We start from the raw sequence: 19,154 nt of genomic DNA on the forward strand, positions 1-19,154 counted from the left end.
CTAAGCAAGTCTTTGGGGAAAGTAACAAGAGAGAGGGAACACTGCTTTGACTAATATATGGACTTCAGTGTAAGACTTCTCTTGTGTGTTTTCAAGTGAATAAAACAAAGCCAATTCTCTATGTAATGTATTGTCAGCCTGACTATTTACACAGAAGCTGAAGACTCTTAACAGTTTGTAAAAAAAAAAAAAGACTCAAACATGAGCCAAGTGCCGATTTCCTTAGGAGCAACTCAGCATAGAGACAAATGAGCTAAATTCTATTGTTTCCAGGCAAATCCTCAGTGCAAGCATTCCCAAGACTACACCTGTCTGTTGTACATCTAGAATTTCAGATTTCGGCTACATGTCACACTAAAATGTAAGGCATTCAGACCCAGCTGGCCTGCCTTATATTCGCATAGTGCTTGATGAAGGATTAGGTACAAAACAATCAATCAGTTAATACTTATTCACTGAATGATTTTTTTACTTTGCTTCATAAAAAAACCCAGAAAATCTTTAATAGCATGTAAGAAAATATACATATGTCAAAATGTCTTTGACCACATTATAAAAATAACTTATTGACCTTAGTAAATCCAGTTCACCATAATGAGCCAAAATTTCTAATGATCCAATGCGAAACCATGATTTTGCAATGCGGAGAACAACTGCACCTTAAATAGAAACATTATAAAATTTAGAAAACTATTTTATATAATAGAATGTGTGAACTTTTAAAAATAAAATTATCTTTACAATAAAATCTTAGTACTATAACACATCTGAAAAATATTTGTTAGAAGTAGTCGGGTTCTGGTTATCTACACATAGATTAAATTGCACAAAGCTTGGTAAAATTTTCAAATTAATGTGGCTCTTACTCAAGGAGATTTTCCCAATTCTAGAACTCCCACTAAGGACTCTCACCTCTAGGAATACTAAAACAATAAAGTGGCCATCCTTTGGGCAGTGCTCCCAAAAGATGAGATACCCACTTTCCTTTGCAAATTTTAAAGCTACAGAAATGTATTCTATTATCTAACAAGGGAAAGAAGCAGCCAATCTACTGTTTTTATTGTCCCCACTATCACTGCCTTACATTCATTCGTGTGGATTTAATAGAACTGATTTATCAGAAAATTTAATAAATTAAAATATAATTTTACTAAAATGAATTATCTGCAATGTGAGAAGAACATCTGACAAATTCATGACTTTGTGCTTATTTATCTTTCTCTTCTTTTCAGTTAAATACTTTTATCCTAGTTCTCCCTTCTTTCCCCATTTTAATGAAAACATTTCCAAAATGGGTTACCCATCTCCTTAATAAAGGATACTTCAAAAGATCTAGAATGTCTTTCTGAAATAAAACTATTTTGCACAAGGAATAGCAACATATATTTCACTTTTATGTCATATAATTATTGGGAATATATAATTATGTGATTCACAATTTTTTTGCCTTTGTGAAATGAGCTTCAATTTCCGAAAAGTGTTTTTCAAATGTTATCATTACCTCTTTCTCTCTGAATATTTCCATTATAGAAAGCATCTCTCCACACATCATCATCACTTACAACCAGACTGAAAAGGAATAAATAATCAAGTAAGTGATACTGAACTCTTTTAAAGTTGTATTTTCATTAACAGAAATGTTTTGAATTCAGGGAAAAATATTTCCACTGCCTAAATAGTATCACTTTATACCACAAATTATATAAAGAGAAATTTTATAGGCCACAGAGCAATCTTTTTAATAAAATACTTGCTTATAATTATAGCATCATTGGTTACATTTATAAATAAACCAAATACCTGTATTAGTTAAAAAAAAAAAAAAAGTTGTTCAAGATGTAAGAAGGAAAATGAATGAAAATAAGAAACTGGTTCATAAATTAAAGTACTGCTAAGTAATAAAAATAGCAAATGTTGCTCTGCTAATATACAACTTGAAGTGTTTTTTAAAATTACTTTTTATCATGGCAGCTCAGCTGCAGCCATGCCATTATTTCAAGAAGCAGGCAAAATGCTGAATTGTTATAATTGTATTTTTGAGCAGTACAGATAACTTAGCTTTTTTATCAGAATTATACAAGGCCTCTAAGTTAGCTTATATTATCCCTCTGTAGATAATATAACTATCACACTTAGTATACTTACTCAAGTAAGCATTTCTGGAAGGTAGCATTAATCTAGTCCTAAAAGTAAGTTTCATAATTATTGTTATAAATTTTTAAAAGAGGGCTACCTTAAAGCTCTGCTTGTTGAAATGCCAAGATAGTGCAAGGCCTCACTAGCTAAAAATTCTCTCACGGAGGAACGCAGCACAGCTCTTCCATCACCAATTCTACAGAAAGTTAAAAACACCAACAACAACAACAACAACAAAATTTTATTTAAAAGTTTAAAAGCATTACAATTCTACCTGGACGACTAAAAAAGCATGAAACTCTACCGTGAGTATGGGGTCTTTCCGGAGCCTTTTAACTGGAGTTCCCATCTTTCACCATACCTTCCAAAAGAATATCAACATATTATAATTTCCCCTTGTCTAACTCAAAGAAATGCAAAATATTTTTTCTGTAAAACATCAGATACCTGTTTGTGTATATTCCAATAAGGTGCGCTCTTCCATCCCCAAGCTGATCTTCCCAACTTCCAAACTTGGGGGAAAAAAATTTAAATTACTAAAGATATCTTTAATTAATTACATTTCTTAAGAATTAGTGGGGAGGAGTTTACTCACTGACCACCTTTTTCTGTTGTTTTAAAAGGACATTAGTTAATTAAGTCACTCTGGGGTTATGATAATGAATGACTTGGTTCTAAATGAGAAAAACATAAAGTATGTTTAGCTAATTTTTAGGTATATGGTTATCTTATCCATTAGGAAGATCTCTGTATCATGGATGTAATCAGGAGAAATTAGAAGTATGAAACACAGAGTGAAAAGCAATAATGGAAACAGGAAGATACAAAACAAAGTGTAGTAGAACAATTCTGGTTTTGGATTTAGAAGACCCATTCTGAATGCTGGCTTTGATATTTATTAGCTATGTGATTCTTTGTAAGTCAACAAGACTTATTTGCTGAATTGTAAAATGAACATAAAATATTTGTATTATCTAAGGGGTTAGTGTAGGGGCAGCTGGGTGGTACAGAAGTTAGCAGTCCTAGTTAGAAAACTGCACTAGGAATCAGAAGACTCCTCTCTTGCTGAGTTCAAATCTGGTGACCTGAGCAAGTCTTTTCATCCTGTTTAATTCAGCTTCTTTATGTATAAAATGAGTTGGAGAAGGAAAGGGCCAACCACTCCAATATTTTTGGCAAGAAAACACCAAAGGGGTTTACAAAGAGTTGGATACAATGGATTGCGATGGAAAGGCCAATTCCCATGGATTTGTGATAGAAAGAGGTATCTGTATCCAGAGAGAGGATTATAGACTGAATGTGGATTACAACATAGTATTTTCACTTTTTTGCTTAATTTTGTTTTCTTTCTCTTTTTTTTCCTTTCTGATCAGATTTTTCTTGTACAGCATGATAAATGTGGAAATATGTATAGAAGAATTACACATAATAAACATATATTGGATTATTTGCCATCTAGGGGAAGGAGTAGGGGAAGGGAGGGAGAAAAAATTCTGGAACACAAGGTTTTGCAAGGTGAACATTGAAAACTGTCTATGCATTTTTTAAAAAAATTTTTTATTATTAAAGTTTTTTATTTTCAAATGTATGCATAATTTTCAACATTCACCTCTGCCAAATCTTGTGTTCCAAATTTTTTCCCTCTCTTCCCCCCACCCCCTCCTCTAGAAGACAAGTAATCCAATATATGTTGAACGTGTACAATTCTTCTATACATATTTCCATAACTATTATTATGCATATGTTTTGAAAATAAAAAGCTTTTTTTAAAAAGAAGAAAAATGACTGAACAAGTATTTTATGAGGAAGATGTTATGTATGGCAACAAACTAGTTATAAGTGAAGTGTTAATATTATTAGTAATAATAATAATAACAAAACATAAGATAGACTAGAAAGAGAAATTAAGAAGAACATAGCCAAGGATTTGTAAAATATTGCTCTTAATAAAGATCTGGCAGGGATCCAAATGTCCATGTACTCAAGCTGGGTTTACTAAAAGCAATAGTTTCTCCAGGGTAAAGGTTTACTCTATCAAAGCCAAGCTAATAGAAGGCAAATAGACACTTAAATTTATCACTTTAGTAAATATTTAATTTATGGAAAAAAATCTAGAGGCAAAATGTGAAGTCTGTGGCCTAATTTGATTCCTGAATAATAAGGCACAAATAAAAAAAAAAATCTGTCGCCTTTAATACTGCATGATTAATGCATTGAGGGTACCAATTAAATATGTCATGTTAATAATTAAATATGTCACATTAATAAATTCTATCCTGATACTATATTGTAGTATAAAAGTTCTCCTCCATTCTTAAAAACTATGCCAAACAGGCATTTATAACATAATGCATGCCACACTTGGGTTACCTTCCTGTCACAAATACTGATTGTGGGACCACCCTAAGTCATTAACCCCCCCCCCCAGAATTTACAGATTGAGTGACAACAGGCAGTTCCTTAATTATAAACTAGAAAAGAGTTGGTGACCTGCATTTCTTTGGAAAGAGTTTCCATACTCCTCAGTGATGATATTGCAGGTCTAGAACAAACCAAATCACAATTTAAAAAAAAAAAGGGGGGAGGGGGAGGGTGCAGTTAGGTGGCACAGTAGATAGAGCACCAGCCCTGAAGTCAGGAGGACCTGAGTTCATATGTGGCCTCAGACACTTAACACTTCCTAGTTGCGTGACCCTGGACAAGTCACTTAATCCCAATTACCTTAGCAAAACCAAAAAACAAAAAACTATGCCAGTTGAGAGAAAACTCTGAAAGATTTTTCCATGACAGAAAGGGCTTCAAGTATAGACTGGTAAAAAACTAAAACCAGTCTTAGTTTAAAGAGCATCAACACAGAAAGACTGCCACAAAATGATGAATTTTTATAGCCCTAATCAATTGACATGCCTATAAAACTCAAACAAATTAAATCACTTTGAAATATCAAGTGAATTAAATCTATACATGATCTGTTATTGTGGTATCAAAATTAGACTAGCTCTACTGAATGACTAGTTCCAATGACTAGCTAATGAATAGACTAGTTCCAAAAATGAAGTTCTACACTTCTAAGACCCTAGCAACTGTAGCAACAGACCATAAAGAAGTTGAATCCCAGTTAAAGAGCAAAAATAGAAGCAGACAACAGCAGAAACTCATCACAAATGATCAGTAACAACTCAATGGAGATGACCCCTAGCAGAGCTCCACAGCAACTCCCAAGAGGGAGAAGCATGACAACATTGCCAAAGGACAGGGCTGGCTCTCCACTGGAGCCACGCATGCCCAGTCACACATGTTCCTTAGCTACATTGTTTCCCTTCTATCTGCCCCTGTATTCCCAAGCCACTTGGCTTCCCTATACAAGTTTCCCTCCCTAGATGTTCTCTATGTATGTCAGCTTGTATCATTGTGTTTCAGTTTCACATTCCCTACATACATTATTTTCTCCCCTACCAGCTACATAGTAACTTGTAGGAGACCTGTACCTTTACCTCCTGTTTAATGAGAGCTAAGTGAAATCCAACTCTCCTCTTATTTTTCTATGCTATTTGAATAAATGTCTTTTGCTTTGAACCAATTTGTCATTTGGCTAACTTTATCAATCACAGGTGGTGGTGGTGGTGGTTGTTTTTGTCCTTTGCTCTCAAAGAGGCCCATGACATCAGGGAGGGGAAGCCATGACATGCAACTGGAATTGGAATTAAGTGAGGGAGGGCTGGGCAGGGTCACCTGCCTCACTTTCCCCTCCAGAGCCATCTGGGCACAGAGACCAAATATAGACTAAGAAAACTGGAAATGCCCCTATTTGAGTCAGAAGAAGCATAGGCTCATGTGGAGGCTCATGAATGATGGCGTTTGAGTTGACATTACAAAAGGGCCATAATATAGACTAGCTCTCAAGGAGCCCAAGTTTGAGAAGAGCCAATAAATATTAAATAAGTATTATCTTGCCCCCAAAAATTTAATAGGGCTTGAACAACTAACCCTATGCTAATGAATTTCCTTTTTCATTTTACTTGAGTACCCTACCCTACCTTCTTTTGCATATCTCATTGCCTTAAACCTATGTCCTTTCATGGCATCTATTAGGGAGATCATACACCATAACAGAAGGAGACAAATACCTTTCAAATGGTTCCTAGTCACTTCATCTCTATGAACCTGGGTTTCACAAGTATCATAGGATAATAGATTTAGAGCTAAAAAAATACTTTAGAGGTCCAGTTCAATTCAATTATTCAACAGATATAGAAATTCAGAAACAATGAAGGAAAATGTGATTTGCCCAAGAGCAGAGTTTTATCAGGCCCTCTGAGAAATTGGGGTTGTCAAAAATAAAAAGGTCCATTTGGCCCCAAAGGAGTCCATGTATGAATACATGCAAAGGGTACAGAAAACCACTGGGCTGATCCTCAAATAGCAAAAAGCTATAATGTCTACATTTGAACTCATCAAGCTGAGGCAACATAGTGATATTAGACCCTCAAGTACCAATGTATAAAAGGATAGGTTCTTTCTGAGGGGAAGACAGAATTGTCCAAAAAAGAATCTATAGGTCTCAGTCAGTATACATTACCTTAAGATACAATAATAACACAGACCTCTGTACAGAGACATAATCTGTCTTACTTATCTTGGAAAGATAAGTAACTTACAGAGATGTGATATTTCTATCCATCTATTTATCTAGTATCTAGATAGCTATCTAGTAATAATAGCTATTCTTTCCATGGCTCCATCCAGACCATTTAGGACCTAGAAAATAACTCTGACAGTGATGCTATAAATGGTGAAATATACATATAATATGTATACTTTAAGACTCAGGGGTCTTCAAACTTTTTAAATAGGGGGCCAGTTCACTGTCCTTCAGACTGTTGGAGGGCCGGACTATAGTAAAAACAAAAAATTTGTTTTGTGGGCCTTTAAATAAAGAAACTTCATAGCCCTGAGTGAGGGGGAATAAATGTCCTCAGCTGCCACATCTGGCCCACGGGCCGTAGTTTGAGGACCCTTACAAGTATTAAAATATTCTAAAATCAACTTGTTCAATTCTCAATATTCTAGACCAAGGAAATTAATGAACAACAACTTCCTAACTTAAATGGTAACTAAAAAATGTTTATATTTCCATATTATAGAATTAACTTTACCTGATGACCTCCATATCTATGGGCCAATGGAATAGAGCCAGATACTATCTTTTCACCACTTACAAGCTGAAGAAAATCATTTGTTTTTGAAACAGAAAGATCAAGGTCCAAAATATTTTCCAGAACATCCTGAAAAAAAATTACATAATAAAAAATGTAAATAGGTTTTCTACTAATTTTCTATCACAGTAAACATGACAAAGGGAAACAGAAGGAAAAGATATAGTCATTTCAATAAATGCATTGTTAATAATCTAGCTCCAAAAGATCTGTTCATTTTTACATTCATCAATAATATCTGGAAAATTTGGAAGTTCAGTTACCTATATTAACAAGTACTAACAAGAAAAAAAATTCTAATTCTACTTCACTGGAAAGTTTTGGGGTTTTTTTTCTTAAAGTTGTATTCACAAAGATTATAGTCTGAAAAATACTACCTTTCCTTTTCAGTACTAAGATCTTTATACAACTGAAAATTATTAACTTTTCAATTGGAACCATGGAATATGATGATATCATTGGAGAATAGCTTACAGCTGGCTTGTCAAGAATATTTTCAGGATTATATAAAATTTTAACCTATTGCCATCACCCCAATGATATTTTCCAATAGCTATTAGTGCTGAGAAAAAAACCTGAATGTCAGATATTATATTTGCATGCTCATTTATAAGACTGTGAGATCATGAAGGTATTTGAATAAATTAAATGCAATAGCAAAAATTTACTCACTACATATATTAAGTCTAATAGGACACATTACAAATGTTTTACTGGGACACCAAAAACATTGATGGAATTGTGAACCGATCCAACTACTTCGGAGAACAATTTGTAAATATGCCCAAAAGGCTATCAAACTATGTATACCCTTTGATCCAGAAGTGTCTCTACAGGGTCCATATCCCAAAGAGATCATAAAAAAGGAAAAAGGACATACATATGCAAAAATGTTTGTGGCAGCCCTTTTTGTAGTAGCAAAGAACTGGAAACTGAGTGGATGTCCACCAGTTGGGGAATGGCTGGGTAAGTTATGGTATATGAATGTTATGGAATATGATTGTTCTATAAGAAACAATCAGCAGGATGATTTCAAAGAGGCCTGGAGAGACTTATATGAACTGATGCTAAGTGAAGTGAGTAGAACCAAGAGAACATTGTAAACAAATACAAGATTAAATAATGATCAATTCTGATGGATGTGGCTCCTTAACAATGAGGAGATTCAGGCCAATTCCAATAGACCTGTGATGAAAAAAGCCATCTGCACCTAGAGAGAGGATTGTGAGAACTGAGTGTGGATCACAACATAGTATTTTCACTCTTGTTTTTTGCTTGCATTTTTTTCTTTCTCATTTTTTTTTCCCTTTTTGATCTAATTTTTCTTATGCAGAATGATAAATGAGGAAATATGTTTAGAAGAATTGCACATGTTTAACCTATACTAGATTACTTGCTGTCTAGGGGAAGGCAATAGGGGGAGAAAAAATTTGGAACACAAAGTTTTATAACAATGAATGTTGAAAACTATCTTTGCATGTATTTTGAAAATAAAAATTAGGAAACGGGGAGAGGGGAATAAATGAATGTTTTAAGGACTTGAAAAAAGTATTTTAATTTTTTTTTAATTCAAAAAGATCCTAACCTTTGATACTGCTACAAGACGAGTCTTTGATTTGAAAGGAGTAGGGTAGACAACAGAAAAAATACAGTTTCTCACTTGGCGAACATAATTTTCACAAATTGGATCAATTGGCAACACACCTGGTAGGAAAAAAAAAAAAAAAGACTCTTTTACATTCACTCTTATTCATTTAGCCTACGACAACAACATACAAACTCAAAGCTAAATTTCATCAAGTTAAATGTAGAAATATGTTTAGAAGAACTGCACATCTACTTATATTGGATTATTATATTGGATTACTTGTCTAGGAAAGGGGGGAAAGGAAGGGGAACAAATTGGAACACAAGGTTTTGCAAGGAAACTACTTTTTCATGTATTTTGAAAAATAAAAAGCTATTATTATAGAAGAATTCATCAAGTAATAATCGTATACTTACTTCATTTCCCACATAGTAAATGTGTCCTTTTTCATACTTTTAGTATTACAAATAAAATACTGGTAAAGAAAATTCCTCTTTTCCACTGCTGATTACCTCCTTGTTTTTGATAATTCTCTTCCTTCTAGGTTTCTGTGACACTCTTCCTCCTACCTATTTCTTCTCAGTCTTCTTTGCTAGATCAAAGCAGGTGAGTAGGTGCTGTTTTACAGTATAGGTGTCATCCTCAACTCTTGTTGCTTTTTCCAATTTTTCTTCTCAAGTCAGAGACTTCTTGGAAACAGTCATAAAAGACTTTAAAAGGCAAATAAGAGAGGTAGGAGAAAAATTGGGAAAAGAAACAAGAGGTATGCAAGAAAGAACCAACAGCCGGAAAACAATTACTTAAAAAATACAATGAGTCAAATGCAAAAAAATCCACTGGAGAAACCAATTCTTTAAAAAACATAATAGGCCAAATGTATTTTTAAAAATCCACTGAAGAAAACAACAATTTGAAAAGTAGATGTATCAAATGGAAAAAGAGATACAAAAGCTAACTGAAGAAAATCATATATTAAAAACTAGAACTGGGCAAATGGAAGCTAATGACTCTATGAGACATCAAGAATCAAACAAAGTAAAAAATGAAGAAATTAAAGAAAATGTAAAATATCTCATTACAAAAATAGCTGACCTAGAAAATAGATCCAAGAAAGAAAATTTAAAAATAATTGTTCTACCTGAAAGCCATAACCAAAAAAGGAGTCTGGATAGTATTCTTCAAGAGATCATCGAGGAAAACCGACCTGATGTATTAAAACCAAGTGGAAGGAAAGTCATTGAAAGAATCCATTGACCACCTCTAGAGAGAGATTCCACAAGGAAAACCCCAAGGTACACTTTTGCAGAATTACAGGATTATAATCTCAAAAGAAAAAAAATTGTACAAGCTTTCCAGAGGAGGGGGTGGGGGGAGACAAAAAACAATTAAAGTATCTAGAAGTCACAATCAGGATTACTCAGAATCTGACAACTTCTACAAAAAAAAAAAAAAAAAAAAAAGGATTGGAGGGCCTGGAATATTATATTCCAAAAGGCAAAGGACCTATCCTCATAACCAAGAATTATCTACCCATCATATTTCAAGGGAGGAGATGGATGTTCAATGAAGTAGGATTTTCAATCATTTCTATTGAAAAAACCAGAATTAAACAGAAATTTTGGTCCTGAAACACAGGACTCAAGAGATGCATAGAAAAGCAAACAGGGAGAAAAAACATTATTTGAAGATTAAACTGTTCACATCCCTAGATGGAAAAATGATACTTGTAACCCTGGAGAACTGTATCTTTCTTTTATTGGGGCAGTTACAGGGAGCATATGTGGATGGAAGGTATAGATATGAATTGACTCTGATGTAATGATATCAAAGAAAAAGACAGGGGGGGGGGGAAGGGAGTAGGAAAAAAAGGATTGTACTGGGACAAGACAAAAAGGAAGGTAAAATGAAACAAATTAGAACACAAAAAATCTATTACAAAAGAGGAAAAGAAGGGAAGTGAATGAGCATTGTCTGAAGCTTAATAGTATCAGTTGGGGCTCAAAGAGGGAATAACAGATTCACCCATTTCAGTATAGAAAGTTATCTTACTGGATAAAGACGTAAAAGGAGAAAGGAAAGAAAGGGGAGGGGCTAGGTAGAAGGAAAAACAGAAATACTAGAAGAACAGGTTAAGAGAAAAGAAGAGGAGTGATAGAAGGGAGGACAGGAAGAAGGTGGGGTGGATTAAAAACAAAACACTACTAAGTAGGGACACAATGAAAAGAGAAAACCAAAGTATATACAAGGGAGAATATAAGATGGCGAGTACACAGCTGGTAATCATAACTATGAATGAATGAATGGGGTAAACTCCCCCATAAAATGGAAGCAAATAGCAGGGTGAATTAAAAATCAATATGTTGTTTACAAGAAACACATTTCAAACAGAAATACCTACAGAGTAAGGCTAAAAGGCTAGAGCAGAATTTATTATGCTTCAGTAACAGCAAAAAAAAAAAAAAAATAGGGGAGCAATTTTGATCTCAGGTAAAGCAAAAAGCAAAAATAGATCTAAAAGAAACTAGGGAAGTTAATAGAATCTTATAAAATTTAAACATGATAGACCTCTAGAGAAAATTGGAGAGGGATAGAAAGTGATAAACCATTTTTTCAGCAGCACATGGCACCTACACAAAAATTGGCTATGTATTAATCCATAAAAACCTAAGAATCGAATGCAGAAAAACAGAAATAGTAAATGCTTCCTTTTCAGATTCCAATGCAATAAAAATTACATTCAATAAAAAGCTAGAGAAAAATAGACTAAAAAGCTAAATTAAATCATCTAATTCTAAAGAACGAGTGGATTACTCAACAAATCACAGAAAGAATAATTTCATCCAAGAAAATGACAATGAGACACGTTTCGTTGCAGCGAAAGCAGGTTTTAGGTGAAATTTTATATCTCTAAATAGCTATTACATGAATAATACAGAGAAAGAAGAGATCAATGAATCTGATATGCAACTAAAAAAGCTAGGAAAAGGAACAATTAAATACTAAAGTATAAATTCTGAAAAAGGATTAATAAAATCAAAACTAAGAAAACTATTGAATTAATTAATAAACTTATTTATTTATTATTTATTATGTATTGTAATAATAATAAAAAACAAACTTAAGTTTTGTTTTATGGGGGGAAAATAGGTAAACCTTTGGTTAATTTGATTAGAAAAAGGAAAGAAAAAAAAAAACCCACAAATTACCAGCATCAAAAATGAAAAGGGTGAAATCCCCACCAATGAAGGAGAAATTAAAGCAATAATTAGGAGCTATTTTGTCCAACTCTATGCCAGCAAATTTGACAATCTAATTGAAATGGATGGATATTTACTGTTATGGGCCAGAACTCTGAAACAAGGATTCTTACAAGGTGTTAAGTCAATGGCCTTGAAAGACAATGGTTATCTAGTTTAGCATGGTGCTTAATAGTTTTCTAATTCAGTACATGTACTTAGTACTTAATATAGTTCCACAAGATTCACACCCATGTTAATGGAGTATATAACAGCCAGCAATGACTGGAGGAGATTCATTCCAATTTCAGTCTGGCTCCTGGTGGCAGGCTCTCCTGCATTTTCTCCACTGAAACCAAGTCCCCTCTGAAGGCTATGAGAAAGCTAGCTGAGCACTAGGAGGAGACAATAAACTTTTGGACTTTCACACCTGGCTATTCTTGTGGTGATTACTGAAATGGAGATCTCCAGAAAACTACTGGGAACACTACATTTTGGCACTAGAACACTATAATTTACAAAAGTATAAATTATCCAGATTAACAGAAGAAGAAATAAATTAAATAGTCCCATTTTAGAAAAAGAAATGGAACAAGCCATCAATAAACTCCCTACAAAAAATCTCTAGAGCCAGATAGATTTACAAGTGAATTTTACCAAATGTTTAAAGAACAATTAATTCCAATATTATGTAAACTATTTGGAAAAATTGGTAAAGGAGTCCTGCCAAATTCCTCTATGACACAAATATGGTAATACCTAAACCATGAGGAGCCAAAACAGAGAAAAAAAATTACAGACCAATCTTCCTAATGAATATTGATACAAAATTTTTAAATAAAATAGTATCAAATTACAACCACCAGCAAGATAACTTTTTATGACCAAGTGGGATTTATACCAGGAATGCTGGGCTGATTCAATATCACGAAAACTATTGCCATAATTGACCATATCAATAACAAAACCATATGATAATTTTAACAGATGCAGAAAAAGGTTTTGACAAAATACAAGACCCATTCTTATTATTAAAAAAAAAAAAAACACTCAAGGGCATAGAAATAAAGGGAGTTTTCCTTAAAATGATAAGCAGCATTTATCTAAAACCATCAACAAGCATTATTTGTAATGGAGAAAAGCTAGACACATTCCCAATAAGATCAGCAGTGAAATAAGGATGCACATTATCACCACTACTATTCAATATTATACTAGAAATGTTAGCTTTAGCAATAAGAAAAGAAAAAGAAATGAAAGAATATGCAATGAGAAGATAAAACTATCACTCTTTGCAGATGATAAGATGGTATACTTGGAGAATCATCCAAAACCTACTTGAAACAATTAACAGCTTTAGCAAAGTCACGGGATATAAAAATAAATCCATACAAATCATCAGCATTTTTATATATTACTAATAAAGCCCAGCAGCAAGAAATATAAATTCCATTTAAAATTACTATAGACAAAATAAAATATTACCTGCCAAGACAAACCCTGAACTATATTGTAATATTCTCTCTAAAATGTAATATTCTCTTGTTGGGGTTTTCCTGGGGTCTCTGGAGGCAGCCTTCTTTTAGTTCAGTAATCACCACAAGTGCAGCCAGAGATTAAAGTCCAAATCTTTTCTTGTCTCTTTCCAAATCTTGTCTCCTTTCTTGTGCCCAGTTAGCTTTCTTATAGTACAGATCCTTTATTATCTCCTTCCTGGGGCTGGACAGCTTTCTGGAGAGCCTTTCAGTCTAGTCTGGCCTTGGTTCTGAGAGCTTGAGCTCCCAGGGAGCCTGCCTTCTCTGGCTTCTGAATCTCCCTGACTTGTCTCTGAATCCAAAGGTTTGTGTTTCAGCCTCCAGCCACAACAAAAGTGGAAGATGGAATGAGTCAATATCAGCCTCCAAGAGCTTCTAGTGAGCTTGCCTTTTTTGGCCCTGAGAGCTTCTAGCTTATATGCCCCACACTGAATATACACCAATCATATCACTAGGAAACCATTATTTGTTGTAGGATTAAATCAGTGCTAAACTAGATTTAACCATTGTCTCCTCAATTCCACTTAGTATCTTGTTTCAAGTTCTGGCCCATAATATCTCCTTGTAGGATTAAATCAATCATACCGAACCAAGCTAAATTAGATAACTATTGTCTCTATCAATTCCACTGATTAGTACCTTGTAAGAATCCTTTGTTTCAAGTTCAGAGTTCTGGCCCATAACATCTCCTGCTTTCTTTTGTTTTAGAACATAGGTGGTCATGACCTCCCTGACTTCTCAGGGGGGTGAGAATCTCAAAAAAGAGATGATCACATCTTCCCTGACTGCTCAAAAAAAGGAGTGAAAACACCATAAATGCCCTCCTTGACGTCTCAGAAAGAGAGATGAAAACACCAAAGGAAATGGGAAATCAAATCAGATTAGCGGGTTTCTGAAGGGTCTCACTCTTAAAACAGGTATACATAAATCCATCAACATGGGAGGTATTTTACATAATTACATCAATTACATAAGCACATAGTAGCACAGGCTAGTAGTAATGTAACAAATAACATGAAACAACATGAAGAATTATCCATGTCCATAAGTCCTAGAAATAATCCAGAAGAAATTTATTGTCCATTACTTCATATGCCAGGAATCCAATAATTCCTGCAAGTTTTGAAGTCCTGCAATAGTCTAATCTTGTGTTAGGGAATCCAATGATTCCTGTAGATTTTAAAGTTCTTTAACAGTCTCATTATCAGCCATGCTCTTTCAGTGTCAGATGTTTTTTAGGTCTTCTCCTTTGTTTCGAGGTTTTTATCTTTTTTCTGTCTCTCTGAGCCAGGTGCTATCGGCACCTATCTGATTCCTTCTCCATCTGTAGAGATACAAGGACAACCCTTTCTCCCAAGCAGTTAACCTATCTAATCCCTTCTATTTTACCATTTTCTAGATTTCTCCTCATTATCTGGCAATTACATTGGAGCTGCTCTCACTGGACACTACCCTTCTGTTGGGTTAAAAAACCTGTATTCTCTCCAGTTGTACTTCCTTTCTCCCATCTGATTGCTTTTCTGCTGATTGATCACATCAGAGTCCTGAACTTCTAAAGACTCTCTGGGTATAAACTCAGTTGCCACCATGCCCCACCTGTATTTTTTATGATATCTTGGAGCTGGGCCCCACCTCTCATTTCCCTGGGTCAATCTACATTCTGAGACCTAGTGAAAGCCCTTGCGGCATTTTGGACATAGAGTTTTGGGTCTTCTCTCACCCTGTCTTCTCACTCTACCTCCATACTACATTTGTCTCTCAGATGTTCTATTTTTCCACATTCAAAACATCTATGAGTTTCTCTAGAAGTCCCTTGCCAAGAGGGACCCTGTCTTCCCCTGTTCATCATAGTCTGGGTATAATAAGCATTTGTGTCCACTGTGGCAGAGTCTTATGATCTCTAAAGGAGCATCTTTGTGTAGTCCCCATATAATTATTTTGCAAACCTCATTGGCATTTTCCTTAGTTAGTTGTCTTATCATTATTTCTGTAGCTGCATTTTCTCCAATGGGTCTTGTGACAGCTGTTTGCAAATATCCCACAAAATCCGCAAAGAGTTCATTGGAACCTTGATCTATTTTTGTGAAGACTTCCCCGCTCCATCTTTCCCTGGGAGGGAGCCCCAAGCTTTTATAGCAGCAGTAGCAATTTTGTTCATATGCTCCTATGAGGTAATTAATCTATGCTGAATTCTCAGTGTACTGACCTTCACCTGCTAATTGGTCAAAGGTGATTTGTACATTAACTCCTGTTTGCCTATTTCATTGGGCTTGAATCCTACATAATTCATGATATTCCGAAAGCCACAAGTTTTATCCAGGTTCTAAACATGTCCTTGCTATGGATTTCCAATCACTGGGGGTTAAAATTTCATAAGCCAAACTCTAATAACATTTTAACATAAGATGATGTAGCCCCATAAAGAGTGCAACTCTTTTTCAAATCCTTAATTTTTTTCCAGATCAAAAGAAGTGTATCTTCCCCTTTTTTGGCCTGAAGAGTCAAGCTCTTCAATCACGGGGTATGCATTTATTAAATCAGATACATCTTTTTTTTTTTTTTACTTAACCAGTGCTTTTTGTAATCTTGTCATAGGCTGCTTCACAGGTGGTGTTGATTGTGTTACTGCCTCTCCCCCTCCTCCTTCTCCCTCCACCCATGAAGAGTTATTTGAAGGAAGTAGGTCAGGGATGGGGAATGCCCTAATGGCTTCTGCTGGGAAATACTACACTCAGAATTGTACTTAACTCCTTTCTTATCTGATTTTTTCATCCTTTTCACCTAGTTTATTTGGATCCTACCCCTCCTGCTCTTTCTTCTTTTTCCTTATTCTATAACTTATATAATTTCCTAAAGCCAGTTGTATTAAATTATATGTATAAAGTGTTTCTTTGGAAATTGAGTCAGGTCCATTTTCATTGTAGAATTGACATAATTGCTCTCCCACTAATTTCCACTCCTCTAAATCCAATTCTTTTTCCTTAGAGAACCAAGGAGATGTGTACTGTACAGTTTCTAAAAGTTCAGTGATCTGTTCCCAAATTATAATCAAACCCTGGTTTTTCATAAGTCTGACAATGCTCTCTACACATTTTCCTAGAATTGGAAAAGGCTGTTTTTTAAACATCTGTCCCATTTTAGCTGAAACACTACTTTAGCCCTTTACCTTGTCTATTTTTGTACTCTCCCTAATTTCTGGGTCAAGGAGACCTTTCCACTGAAATCAGGATCAGAGGCTTTTCCACTGAAATCAGGATCGTGTCTGTCCCATGTTCGGATTCCAAAATGTAATATTGTCTTGTTGGGGTTTTCTTGGGGTCTCTGGAGGCAGCCTTCTTTCAGTTCAGTAATCACCACAAATGCAGCCAGGGATTAAAGTCCAAATCCTTTATTGTCTCTTTCCAAGTCTTGTCTCCTTTCCTGTGCCCAGTTAGCTTTCTTATAGTACAGATCCTTTATTATCTCCTTCCTGGGGCTGGGCAGCTTTCTGGAGAGCCTTTTAATCTGGCTTTGGTTCCGAGAGTTTGAGCTCTCACCTGCCTTCTCTGGCTTCTGAATCTCCCTGACTGTCTCTGAATCCAAAGGTTTGTGTTTCACACTCCAGCCACAACAAAGATGGAAGATGGAATGAATCTGTCTCAACCTCCAAGAGCTTTTAGTGTGCTGTTAGAATCCTCGTGTTAACTCAACTTGAAACAAAGTGATAACTCAAGGGAGATGTTAGAATCCTAATGTTAATTCAATGTAATTGATACAATGCTTGTGTTTACACCTTTACTCATTGGAGTTCACACGTTTGGGAGATTTCAGGGTTTAGTATGAGATATCCGAATTCACACCTCCCTTGAAGCTCTTACAGCCAGAGAGCACTCTGGGAGAAAACCCATAATCCCATTCTCTCTGAAGAGTCATATATGACAGTGAAGAGAGATTCATTCCATTTTCTACTTGGCTTGCTGGTGGCTGAAGAAAGCAGAGGCAGAGGCTGAAGGACAAAATCTTTGGATTTGGAGACATTCGGAAGGAGCTCTTGGAACCAAGCAGAGACATAGGCCTCTAAGCTAACCAGGCTATATTAGAGACAATAAAAGATCTGAACTTTTATCACCTGCCTGTGTTTTGGGTGATTATTTACTTTTAACTGAAACTAAGGCTGCCTCCAGAAAACCTCCCTGAGAAACTTGCTCTCTCTCCCAGAGAGAACCTTTATATTATTTCTAACTGGTGTCAGGAAATTTTATAAGTATAAAAATAAGGAAAAAGAAAAAACAACAGGAAGAAAAAGCATTTCCAAAAGTTATGCTGTTACATTATATGGATGACATATTGGGATGTGCACCTGAGAGAGTCTTCTCAATCTTCAGCTCAACTCTCCCTGAGAGCCTCTGCCTGTTTTATATGAGAGAAAGGCATTGTGGGATACGAGAGAGAGGGATTATGGGTTTTCTCTCATAGTGCTCTCTGACCCTAAGAGCTTCAAGGGAGGTGTGAATTCACAAAGTTACACAATTAACTTTGTGAATCTCCCATATTTGTGAATTCCAATGAGTAAAGATGTGAACACAAGCACTGTATCAATTACATTGAGTTAATACTAGGATTCTAACATCTCCCTTGAGTTGTCACCTTGTTTCAAGTTGAGTTAACACTAGGATTCCAACAGTGTGCCTGCCTTTTTTTGGCCCTGAGAGCTTCTAGCTTATATGCCCCACATTGAATATACACCAATCATATCACTAAGAAACCATTATGTGTTATAGGATTAAATCAATACTAAACTAGATTTAACCATTGTCTCCTCAATTCCACTTAGTATCTTGTTTCAAGTTCTGGCCCATGACATATCCTTATAGGAGATGCTGAACCAAGCTAAATTATATAACTATTGTCTCTATCAATTCCACTAATTAGTATCTTGTAAGAATCCTTTGTTACGAGTTCAGTGTTCTGGCCCACAACACTATATGAACACAATTACAAAGTGCTTTTCACCCAAATAAAGTCAGATCTAAACAACTGGAAAAATATCAATTGCTCATGAGTAAGCTAAGCTAATAAAAATGACAATTCTACCTAAATTGCTCTTCTTGTTCAGTGCCATGCCAATCAAACTGCCAAAAAATTATTTTTTAGAGCTAGGAAAAAAAATAACAAAATTCATCTGGAAGAACAAAAGGACAAGAATATTAAGGAAATTAATGGGAAAAAAACCCACAAAGGATGGTGGCTTAGCAATACCAAACTTAAAACTATATTATAGAGCTGCAGTCATCAAACACATATGATACTGGAGAAATAGAGTGATGATCAGTTGAATAGGTAAGATATATAAGACACAAAAAACAATGACTATAGTTATCTAATATTTGATAAACCCCAAAAATCTAGCTTCTGGGATAAGAACTCATCATTTCACAAAAATTGCTGGGAAAACTGGAAAATA

At 35.0% G+C, this 19,154-nt stretch overlaps 1 protein-coding gene across 4 annotated transcripts in view; it reads right to left on the minus strand.

Moving 5' to 3' along the window:
- Window positions 1-19,154, minus strand: part of LOC127564472 (protein adenylyltransferase SelO-like) — a 72,775-nt gene that overhangs the window by 44,728 nt on the left and 8,893 nt on the right. For all 4 annotated transcript variants that reach the window (XR_007954281.1, XR_007954280.1, XM_052001017.1 and 1 more), the window contains exons 2-8: window positions 8,938-9,056; window positions 7,293-7,421; window positions 2,584-2,648; window positions 2,441-2,497; window positions 2,234-2,332; window positions 1,502-1,569; window positions 572-659 (exon numbers count right to left, since the gene is read on the minus strand). Coding sequence is in view for 2 of the 4 variants with exons in the window: in XM_052001017.1 (XP_051856977.1) it covers window positions 572-659; window positions 1,502-1,569; window positions 2,234-2,332; window positions 2,441-2,497; window positions 2,584-2,648; window positions 7,293-7,421; window positions 8,938-9,056 (625 nt within the window). In the remaining 2 variants the exon portion in view is untranslated. The remainder of the gene's footprint in view (window positions 1-571; window positions 660-1,501; window positions 1,570-2,233; window positions 2,333-2,440; window positions 2,498-2,583; window positions 2,649-7,292; window positions 7,422-8,937; window positions 9,057-19,154) is intronic.

The sequence above is a fragment of the Antechinus flavipes genome, chromosome 5 (genome assembly GCF_016432865.1).
Source record: "Antechinus flavipes isolate AdamAnt ecotype Samford, QLD, Australia chromosome 5, AdamAnt_v2, whole genome shotgun sequence".
Classification (NCBI taxonomy): Eukaryota; Metazoa; Chordata; class Mammalia; order Dasyuromorphia; family Dasyuridae; genus Antechinus; species Antechinus flavipes.